A 12,150-nucleotide genomic window follows, 5' to 3' on the forward strand; every position below is an offset into this window, starting at 1 on the left:
ATGGTACCTAAAAAAGAAAAGAGAGAAGCACAATAAGAGCACCCTGCGACTTCCAGATCTCCATGAACCACAGAATAATCTTTCCAGAGAAACCCAGCGCCTCCCTAAGAAAGTACTTGTGGCCGTGCACTGGAACATTGCACGTGACCAGTGGTGCTGACCCTTCATGTGTGCAGGATTTCTGATTGAATTTTCCTGAGTCTTTGAACTCTTTATGCCATTGCCTGATTATGCCAACTTTGTGTGAAGAGGAACAGGTGGGAAGGGGAGGCAGTGGGAACTCAGAGCTGGGAAGACATTTCATTCTGGTGAGCTCTCAATTGCATAACAAACCATTCTGAAGCTCAGTGGTTAAAAACAAAACCCATCATTTATTTGTTCTCATGAAGCTGCACTTTGGGCAGGACTCAGTGGGAATGGGTCATCTTTGCTTTTTGCAAGTTCATCTGAGGTGGCGGGGCAGCCGGAGGGCCAGCTTCTGTGTGGCCTCACTTGCATGGTGGGCAAGTTGGTCTGGCTCGCAGATGAAAGGTGAGCCAGGGGAGTGGGCCAGTGACTTCAGGCCCTCTTCATGGGAGTCTCTCAAGGCACAGCCTGGACTTTCTCACAACATGACGGTCAAGTCCCAAAGGCAATAACGCCAACAGGGCCCGGAAGCATTGCCCATATCTAACCCTTAGAGTCACAAGGTGTTGCTTCGGCCGTCTGTTATTTATGGAAACGGTCCCACAATCTGCCTTGTTCCAAGACAGAGGACACAGACCCCGCAACTCAGTGGCAGGAGTAAGAGTCAGGTTGTAGGAGAAGTAGAAGCTACTGTCACAGCCATCTATGGAAACTACAATCTACTGCTATCACAAGTCATCGTAAATTCAGAAGAAAAAATGAAATGGGCGTTACTACCAAAACATATGCCATATTCTTGAAAGCACCTTCATAATCCTATTTAAAACATCATCAAATATGCTCTTCTCAGCTTCTTCCCTGATATTCTTTATTTGTTCATCATACTTCTTCTTTAGCTGTTTTATTTTTTCCTCACGTTCTTCCTTTGACTTATGAGCGTATTCCTTTTCTACTAGTTTAATTTCGTTATTTAATTGATCGGTGTAGATCTTCTTCAGGACTTCTGCCTGTCGTTTCAGCCTCTCCTCTGTTTCCTCATAAATGGAATCAGCAAAGTAAGCCCCTCCGTTGCTCTGCACCATCTGCTCTATCAGCTCCACCAGCTCCTGCACTTGAACTTCTTTTTCAGCCTCAGAGGCTCTGTTATTGAAGGCACAATAGCGTTCCCCACACTCCTTGATGATGTTTTTTAGGTTCACATCTGCATCTTCTAAGAAGCCACTCAGGCTCTGCTCCTCCAGGTTATCTTTGCGAGTGAACAACATGATCATGTGCTTCAGGGCTTGGTTCCCAAAGACAGCCTTGATCAATGCCACGGTCTTCTGTTCTTCGTCCGTGTAGCGGCCCAGCTGCAGAACCATGACGATGGCGTGGGGCCCAGGGCAGGAGTAGAGGACACACTTGCTGATTTCTCTGCATGTGTTGTCCAGGGTCTCCTTGGTGTCAAAGAGCCCTGGGGTGTCAACAACAAGAAGATTCCTCTCCTTCCATCTTTTGGATGCTTTTTGACAGACCTTCGTGACCGCGTGGGCAGCAACTTTAGACTCAAAGGCTTTTCTCCCCAGGATGGTGTTTGCTGTTGCGCTCTTCCCATTTCCAGTTTTCCCCACGAGAACAATCCGCAGAGTGTTGTCCTGAGGGTCCGCCATGTCTCCACCAGGAGGCTCTAGGGCATAAACGAGGGGAAGGAGAAGAAAAAGAGTCATTGAAGGTAAATGGAAACCATCACTTCTCTCTTGTCACCTTTGCCTTCCTCCCTGAAAACCTGCAGTAGTCTACTCTCCATGTTGGTCCCATAAAGATGGAAAGATGAAATGTTCCATTGCCATGGAAGAAACAACAAAGTAGTTAAAGAGTTCCCCATGGAAGAGTACCAGGTTCAGATGGTTTAATGGGGAACTCACTTGAATCTTTCTTAAACTATTCCTGATGACTTAAAAACGAAGGAAAACTTTCTAATTCTTCCTATAGCACAAGTATGATATTGATCCTGAAGGCTATCAAAGATTTTGCCAATAAATAAAACTACAGGTGTGTCTTATTTGTGAATACTAATACAAAAACCCCAAATAAATGATTAGACACTAAAAAGTAATCCCCCACGATTAAATGTGATTTATTTCACAAATATAGGGTGGCTTCATAGGAAAAAATAGATTGTTACAACACATCTCCATTAGTAGATTAAGAAGAAAAANATGATTTATTTCACAAATATATCACTTCCTATGGCTTCATAGGAAAAAATAGATTGTTACAACACATCTCCATTAGTAGATTAAGAAGAAAAATACCTAGATGCACAAAATATATTTCCCCAGATTAAACACTGATTTAATAGATACTTCTTTAACATGATTTTATATAAATACAAGTTAAAAAAATTTTGTCACCACTATTTTTCCCCTGCAGCTAAATAGTTGACTATAAATTTCTTTTGGATAAGTGAAAAAAGAAAATTAGCCTGTACAATCAAGAAAGAGAAGAACATTGAGGGAGGACCAGCTCTACCAGATAGTAAAATATTTTAGCCTCTATAATTCATACAGTATGATGTGTGCATGAATAGAGAGGAAGTACATGAAACAAAAACAGACAATTCAGAAATAGACCAAATTGATCTACTATATTCATGAGTGTCCAATTCAATTGTATTATGTTACAATTATCTTCCATAAGGCAACATCTCACAGCAATGGGGGGAAAGATGGACTGATGACTAGCATTGGGATAACTATAAAACAACACAGAGTAAGACAAAACTGCATTCACTTCTTCACGCCCTTCAAATTCTGAATACCTTAGAAATCTAAACATTAAATATCAATCCATATAAATACTAGAAGAAAGTCAGAGAAATGCTTTGTAACCTAGAGGCAGGGAAACTATTTCTAAGACTTGAAAGAGATTAAGGAGCCATACACAAAAATAAACTCAAAATGGATGAAGGACCTGAATGTGAGATAGGAAACCATCAAAATCCTAGAGGAGAAAGCAGGAAACGATCTTGACTTCAACCACAGCAATTTCTTACTCAACATATATCCGAAGGCAAAGGAATCAAGAGCAAAAAGAACTGTAGAGACCTCATAAAGATAAAAACCTTTTGCACGGCAAAGGAAACAATCACTAAAAGTCACAGGCCACCGACGGAATGGGAAAAGATAGTTGCAAATGACATATCGGATAAAGGGCTAGTATCCAAAATCTATAAGGAACTCACCAAACTCCACACCTGAAAAATAAATAATCCAGTGAAAAAATGAGCAGAAAACATGAACAGACACTTCTCCAAAGAGGACATCCTGATGGCCAACAGACACATGAAATGATGCTCAGCATTACTCATCATCAGGGAAATACAAATCAAAACCACACTGAGATACTACTTCACGCTGGTCAGAGTGGCTAAAATGAACAAATCAGGAGACTCTATATGCTGGAGAGGGTGTGGAGAAATGGGCACTCTCCTACACTGTTGGTGGAATGTAAACTGGTGCGACCACTCTGGAAAACAATGTGGAGATTCCTCAAAAAATTAAAAATAGAACTCCCCTATGACCCAGAAATAGCACTGCTAGGATTTTACCCAAGGGATACAGGAGTGCTGGTGCATAGGAGCACATGTACCCCAATGTTCATAGCAGCACTCTCAACAATAGCTAAAACATGGAAAGAGCCCAAGTGTCCATCAATTGACGATTGGATCAAGGAGATGTGGTTTATCTGTACAATGGATACTACATGGCAATGAGAAAGAATGAAATCTGGCCATTTGTAGCAACGTGGATGGAACTGGAGGTGCTATGCTAAGTGAAATAAGTCAAGCAGAGAAGGACAGATATCATATGTTTTCACTCATATGTGGAACAGGAGAAACTTAACGAGGACCATGGAGGAAGGGAAGGGGAAAAAATAGTTAAGGAGAGGGAGGGAGGCAAACCACAAGAGACTCTTAAATACTGAGAACAAACTGAGGGCTGATGGGGGTGGGGGAGAAGGGAATGGGGTTGATGGGCATGGAGGGGGGCACTTGTTGGGATGAGTACTGGGTGTTATATGAAAACCAACTTGACAATAAACTATAAAAGAAAAAAATAAAAATAAAAATAAAAATTGTGGGGAAAAAAGAAAGAGAGTAAGGAAAAGGATTCATACATCTGACTTCATAAGACCTAAAAGACAATGTGAGACAAAGAATACCACAGACATTTAAAATACAAATGTCAGACTGGAGGGATACTTTTTCCAACCTATATCAAAGAGGGTATTGTCCTCTTCTACAAAGAATACCTAAAATCAGAGAGACAAATGACCAACAGCTTGATAGAAAATGGAGCAAAGCATATGCATAAACAGTTCAAAGGAAAAAAAGCAATGTCAATGCCCCTTGACTATATAAAAAGATATTAACACTCAAAGTACAGAAAAATAAATCAAACACAGAAAAAAAGAAAAGAAAAGAAATAAATTAAAATTACACTGAGATACTATTTCTTCACCTACGGGCTTGACAAAAACTCAAAAAATTGCTGCTATAATTGCTTGGTAAAGGTTGAGAGGAAACAGGTCCTCTTCTCTGTGGCTAATGGGAATAGAAAAACAATCTAAAACCTATAGAGGAGAAATTAGGAAGATCTTACAAAAGTACATGTACATTTATCCTTGGATTATAAGTCCAAATTTTAGGATTTATGCCTGTAGTCGCCAAGGGCAGGTCACCCCAAAATGTGCCACTTTGGCATACTGACTATTTTATTTTATTTTTTAAATATTTTTATTTCTTTCTAGGAGAGAGAGAGAGACAGAGAGACACAGCGTGAGCAGGGGATGGTCAGAGAGAGAGGGAGACACAGACTCTGAAATAGGCTCCAGGCTCTGAGCTGGCAGTCAACACAGAGCCCGTCGCGGGGCTCGAACCCACGAACCGCGAGATCATGACCTAAGTGAAAGTCGGAAGCTTAAACGACTAAGCCACCCAGGTGCCCTGCATACTGACTATTTTAAATAAAAGTTACTTAAGATACAGCCTGTGGGGGAAGGTCACTCAGACCCTCCTCTGTCCCCCTGCAAGCAGAAAACAAATCTCCCATGTGAAACGAGCCCTTTCTGTCCTAGGAGGTAAAGAGACACCCTTATGACCAGGGATGGGAGATTTAGAGCCATGAAGGCTGTCTAAACAACCGATTACTTTCTCCTAATTTACTCTCCCAGCCCAAAGTCTCTTTAGAATTCCTCCCTAACAGAAGCTCTCAAAGTTAAGTTTCCTTGTCTTGTCGATTCTTCACAGATCTGTTATCTCTATGTCTAAAAAATATATAAACTGCCTTCCCTGGTCATTTCTCTTGGTCTCAGTTTCATTACTGAACACCCGTGCACATGCTTCTTTTCTCCTATTAATCTGTCTCAAGTAAATGTAACTTTTAGTGCAGCTGGAAGACCTTGAAGGGTAGAGGAAGTTTTCCTTCCTTATATCCCAGAGCAACACTGTCAAAAATACAGGATAAGATTAGGCTTACCATTATTCTCTGCAACACTATTTGTGATAGCAAAAAATCTACCAAATGCCCACTACTAGGGGACTGTTTGAATAAACTAAGGTATATTCACACAGTGAAGTACTACCCAACTGTAGAAAGAGATAAGAAATATCTCTATATGCCAGGATGGAGAGATCTCCAGGATATTCATTAAGCAAAAAAAAGGCAAAGTAGAGAAAATAATGTATACTTTACTACTATTTCTCTAATGGGGAGGAACGTGAACTATTGGTACAAAATACAACATATATTTCATGCACATGAAAAAACAATGGCAGATAGTCTGAACTGTCAACAAACAAAGAATTTACTAACATGAGGATGGGAGGAACAGGGGCTGGGGAGTGGGGTAGGTTAGAACCTGGAAGCTACTTTGAATATACTTAGATTTCATGAATTTGTCTTGAAAACATGTACTTCCTTCTTTTTGAAAGTTCAAATTACACCTCTTTGCTTTTATGAAAGACCAACATATGTACCTGCTATTGCTGGCTGAAATAAATTCTAAGAGGGCTTTTCATTTTTACAATAACAGCTGAAAGTGAATACAGCATTTCACACTTGTTTTACAGGGAGTTGAGCTAATAGAGAGGCAGAGCGTGCCCTTGGCCATTCCGGCTGCCAAGCACCTTCCCTGGGAACCCCACACAGGGACTCAGCATCCAGCCACCAGAGCTGTGAGCCAGATGAGCATGCCAGCTTTCTGTCAATTGATTTTGTGCATCTGTTAGCAAGTTGTGTCTAAAGCTATCAAAAACACAAAAGAGAGGTTATTTTGGGTGGATCCGGGAATGCTCAAACCTTTTTCCATATAAATTAATGGTGACTGCTCCTCCACTTTATGTCATTTTGATTCATAAGGGATTTCATAGGAACATTCTGCTTTCAGATAGTGGAGGAAATCTGTAAATAGCTGACATAATTATAAAACAAAAACTATATTTTAGGATAACTAGTAAAAATCAAGAGCAAATGGAATAGCTGGTATTTGGAGTAACAGACAACCCACACAAAGAATTGGTCCAAGAAACTTGAAAATGCAGTCATTTCATTGTCCATCCCTAAGGAAATATAGCATATGGCCAAATAGGGGAAAAAACAGCAAAAAAAAATCTTAAATTGTTTTCAGGAATCCTGTCCTATTCTTGGCTTTTTGTGCACGTGTGTAATTTGAAGCCCAGTGACAAGCCCAGTGGCAATGAGCACACTTAGCGCGCATGCTGTGCTCTTCAAATGCCATTTCCCACCAAAAACATTAGGATTTTTAGGAGAAGGTACTGATTCCAGATCTGGGCCAGGAAAGGTGCAAGTGGATCCTAGACTATCTTGTCATAATAAAAGCAAGGATGCTATCAAGTACTACTCAGAGCATGGGATGCCTGGCTAGCTCAGTCGGTAAAGCATGCAACACTTGATCTCAGGTTCATGAGTTCTAGCCCCGCATTGGGTGTAGAGAGGACTTACCAAAAAAAAAAAAAAAAAAAAAAGTTTGGTTCTGATCAAAAGGACTAAAGAGCCAACTTGAAGAGGCTGACGGGACAGAGATGGGGTAATTTGAGTATCAATGAGAATAACAATTCCAATGAATTAAAATATTTAAAATATAGGGGCGCCTGGATGGCTCAGCTGGTTTAGCGTCCAACTTCAGCTCAGGTCATGATCTCACAGTTCATGGGTTCGAGCCCCCCATCAGGCTCTCTGTGCTGACAACTCAGAGACTGGAGGCTGCTTTGGATTCTGTGTCTCTCTCTGTCTGTCTACCCTTCCCCAACTCGTGCTCTGTCTCTATCTCTCGCAAAAATAAATAAACATTAAAAAATTTAAAAACTATATATATCAAATATGTTGAAATCCAAGAATTCATAATAATACTATCATCTTAAAAGAAGTGAAGTGTTCCCTTTGGGGTATGCTAGGAAATGATGTCATCATTCTGCACATGGGCCAATAAAGGGAAAGAGCATTCCTTTTGTATTATATAACTACACCTCATGGAAATGAAAGTATTGTTTTTTTTTAATAGTTTATTGTCAAATTAGTTTCCACATAACACTCAGTGCTCATCCCCACAAGTGTCCTCCTCCATGCCCATCCCCCCCCCCCCCCACATCCATCAGTCCTCAGTTTTTGTCAGCATTCAAGAGTCTCTCATGGTTTGCCTCTCTCCCTTTCCCCCACCATTTCCGCCCTTCTTCTCCCCCTTGTTCCTCCGTCAAGTTCCTCCTAATCCTCCTATACGTGCAAACATATGATATTTGTCCTTCTCTGCCTGACTTATTTCGCTCAGCATAACACCCTCAAGGTCCATCCGTGTTGCTACACATGGCCAGATTTCATTGTTTCTCATTGCCATGTAGTATTCCATGGTATAGATAAACCACATCTTCTTGATCCATTCATCTGTTGATGGACACTTAGGCTCTTTCCATGTTTTAGCTATTGTGGAGAGTGCTGCTATGAACATTGGGGTACATGTGCTCCTATGCATCAGCATTTCTGTATCCCTTGGGTAAATTCCTAGCAGTGCTATTGCTGGGTCATAGGGGAGTTCTATTGTTAGTTTCCTGAGGAACCTCCACACTGTTTTCCAGATGGGCTGTACCAGTTTACATTCCCACCAACAGTGTAGGAGGGTGCCCGTTTCTCCACATCCTCGCCAGCATCTAGAGTTCTCTGATTTGCTCGGAAATGAAAGTATTGTTGAAGGAAGTCTCTTTTTATAGGATTATGCCATACAATAAATGAGGAAAGAATGATAGAATTAGAATATTATAATTTGTGACCCTTAAGGAAACAAACTTACTTTAGGCGATCATTACTGTCTGCTACATCACAGAAAGAGACAGAAGAAAACATAAGGTGCCTTCTGATGGAAGTTTACAACTGCATCTATGAAATATTCCCACCCAAATCACCAGGCAAACCTTAATCTGATCAAGCCTCTTCTTAAATATAAATTTATACAAAACACTGAAACTAGAAGAACATGTCAGATGACATCTTGAGGATTAGAGACCAAAATGCACACTGTCCAATTATCTGGGACAAAAGACCACCCGTTTCTTAAACAGAAACATTTCACAAAAAACCAGGAAGGTAGAAACTTATTCATCAAATTAAACTTAAGAGATATCAAAGAATTGCAATTTATGTACCGTACTTGGATTTGATTTCAATTTAAAAATCTATGAGACGGGGCGCCTGGGTGACTTAGTCGTTAAGCGTCCGACTTTCGCTTAGGTCATGATCTCGCGGTTCGTGGGTTCGAGCCCCGCGTCGGGCTCTGTGCTGACTGCCAGCTCAGAGCCTGGAGCCTGTTTCAGTCTGTGACTCCCTCTCTCTCTGACCCTCCCCTGCTCACACTGTCTCTTTCTCTCTCCTAGAAATAAATAAAACATTAAAAAAAAAAAGTTTAAAAGATCTATGAGACAAACGGTGAATCGGGATACATCTGGTAATTTTTTAAAATTCAAATTGATATCTGAAATCAGCTTATAGTATATTTTTAATAGTCTTTATCTTTTAGAAATACATATTCAAATATTTACTGATAAAGTGATACAATGTCTGACATTTGCTTCAAAATACTCTGAGGTGAGTAGGAGGGGTTATTAGATGCAATAAGATTGCATAAGTTGGTCATGGTTGAAGCCTGGTATAAGAACATGGAAGTGCTCTACATTATTCTTCTTATCTTTGAAGGAGTTGGAAATTTCCCATAATAAAAATGAATGTATACCATATACCAAGCACACTGATAAATATGTTTTGGTCATTATCTTACTTACTCTCCCAAAAATAGCCTGCAAGGAAGCTAATTTTTATTATTCTAACGTTTAAAGTTTATGTATGTATGTATGTATGTATTTTTTGTTTGTTTATTTATGTAATCTCTACACCCAACGTGGGGCTCGAACTCACAACCCTGAGATCAAGAGTCCCATGCTCTTCACACTGAGCCAGAGAGGTGCCCCCACTCTCATTTTTTAAATGAGGAAATTGATGTGGCTCAGGAATCCTGAGAAGCTTGCCCAAGGTCACGGTGCTAATGGACATTGGGCAGAGGACGGATCCAATCCAAAGTATGTCTGACTCCCCTACACTCATGCATAACCCTTGCATGCTCTGGCCTCTTCCTGGTTCCTTCTCAGGTCCTTGATTCTACATTTCTGTTTACACCTGATCAGAAATAGATCAGGAGAGACAAAGGGAGGTAGTTCACACTCTGTCCAGAAATGTGACAAGCCTGGAATAAGGGAAGGCAACCAAAGGGCTTCAGGCATATTTTTTTTTTTTCCATAGAATAGCTCCTTCTCTCCCCATGGCACCCCTTCCTTACATCCTCTGTTACACTGTCAATCATGCCATTTCTCTTCTTAAATGTTGCAAAGGATACAACCAGCTGAATTCTAGACTTCCTGTGCCATTAGTGTCCTGGGTATCCCTGGGAGATTGATGAAACCACATGCACACGGTCTGGGATTCAGAATCTCTTTCAAGAAAAAGAGGAGTTGGGACAGACTGTTCTCTAAATTGCCTTCCAGCTCTAAAGACTTGCTTTGAGGAGACTAATTTCCCACTAAGGGAAATGGATAGAGTGTCAGGCAGCACTCAATGTCTGTCACGACAGCAACTGATAGAAGATACGCTGTTCAGCAAGTTTGTCCTGTTGAATAGGAGACATGTGGACATTGGAACAATCAGTCACCTTACCCCCACCCTATTTTCCACCGGGACCCCTGTGGCAACATCTGCCTTGCTGGGCTGCTGGCAGAGTACTCGGTGCCCTCTCAGACCAGAGCCCACCCCCACACACACCCCTGTGTCCTGCTACCCCTCGTGGTCTCATTGCTCTGAAACCAGGCTCACCTTCTGTTGAATGAGCTGAGGAGTTCTGGTTCTTCTCCAAAGAAGTTGTTTGAGCTGGTGCTTTTGCTTTAACTGTGAGGAAAAAGTGTTTGCACCCTTTAAACCTCTGAGCCAGGAAGCTCAGATTGGGTGGAGCCAGTGAAGGAACTGTTTGACTTTAAAGAGACAGATATATTTCCCTATACTTTGAGGAGTGCTGTAGTTTTGCCGAGGTGAAACCTTTTTCTCCATGTGCCTGCTATCACACCAAAATTTCCTAAGCGATATTTATTGTTTGGGGTTATAGTGTTGGATCCCAAATGCCCTTACTAAGTGACCCAAATCATGCACACAGAGCCAGGCATGATGTCTGATCATCTTCCCTGGATGGAGTAGGAGACCCTGTGTGATTCTGGGAAGAAGAAACTCAGATATGTGATGAGGTGTGTCCAAACTTAGAGCGTGGGGATACTTCCCAGTGATTTTATCATGTATAGGTTTTCATGATGGTCTTTCATGAAAGTCTCAAGTTACCCATTAAAAATTTAACAGCACTCACGTACAAAGCCAAAAGAATCTAAACCACTGGGAACCAAGAGAAAAAGAGGAAGATGTGGCCTGGAAAAAGTCTTCCAAAGNTTGATAGAAGAGGTGTTGCCCCATATATATATTATTCACTTAACCACGCTCCTCATCTTTGATGGCTCCCTTCCACTTGCACCTATGTTGTGAGCCACCTGCCTCTCCACTGCTGGTCCCCGCCTGTAACCCCTGTAGTAGCCCTCTTGACCTAGGATGTTGCTCCTCAATATACTCAGAAGCAGAGGGATGAATGTGGACAAAGCCATAGCTTCCTTTTCACATTTTCCTATTATTCTTTCCATCTCACACACACACAACAATGTGGATATAATGAATTTTTCAAAAGGTTGTGGGGTCATTAAAAAACATTCTTTGAATTCTACAGGAGTCTTCTTTGTGGGGCTGCTCAGATCTAAATAACCTCAAAGCTGAACTTATTACGACATTGCAGAAATAATAACAGGAGATTAAAAAGAATGGTTCCCCACATGTTCTAGTACATATACATATCAACTCTATAATCAGAGTGGAGTTTCCTATTGCTGCTGTAACAAATTACCAAAACTTTAGTAGCCTAAAACAATATAAACTTCATCTCCTACAGACATGGAGGACAAGAACATGAAGTTAGTTTTATGGAGATAAAATCAAGGTCTCCGCAGAGCTACTTCTTTCTGGAGGCTCCAGGAGAGAATCCATCCCTTGCCTCTTTAATTTTCTAGAAGCTGCCAGCTTTCCTTGGCTTGTGGCCACCTCACATCAACATATATTGCCTCCATGATATTGCCTTCTTGCCTTTGTGATTACATCTGGGGCCCACCCAGATAATCCAGAATAATCTTCACATCTCAGAATTATTCACTTAATCACAACTGCAAAGATCCTTATGCAATTAGGTAACATTAACAGGCACTGGGGATTAGAGTATAGCCATCTTTCAGGTGCCAAAATTCAACCTGCCACATTTGGGTAAAACAATCTCTCTGCAACTCACTTTCCTAATCTTTAAAATGGAGTACCTACTTCAGAGGGTCATTGTGAAACCAGATAAAGT

General features: G+C 41.0%; 1 protein-coding gene across 1 annotated transcript; it reads right to left on the bottom strand.

The window, feature by feature from the left end:
• Window positions 1-351: 351 nt before the first annotated feature.
• On the bottom strand, window positions 352-10,597 carry GIMAP7 (GTPase, IMAP family member 7). Its single transcript, XM_077762147.1, has 2 exons — window positions 10,536-10,597; window positions 352-1,792 (listed from the first exon to the last, which is right to left on the bottom strand). The coding sequence occupies exon 2, from the start codon at window positions 1,773-1,775 to the stop codon at window positions 900-902; it is 876 nt and encodes a 291-aa protein (XP_077618273.1). The 5' UTR covers window positions 1,776-1,792; window positions 10,536-10,597; the 3' UTR covers window positions 352-899.
• Between the last annotated feature and the right edge of the window lie 1,553 nt (window positions 10,598-12,150).

This window comes from Crocuta crocuta, unplaced genomic scaffold, assembly GCF_008692635.1.
Source record: "Crocuta crocuta isolate KB4526 unplaced genomic scaffold, BGI_CrCroc_1.0 scaffold74, whole genome shotgun sequence".
Taxonomy (NCBI): Eukaryota; Metazoa; Chordata; class Mammalia; order Carnivora; family Hyaenidae; genus Crocuta; species Crocuta crocuta.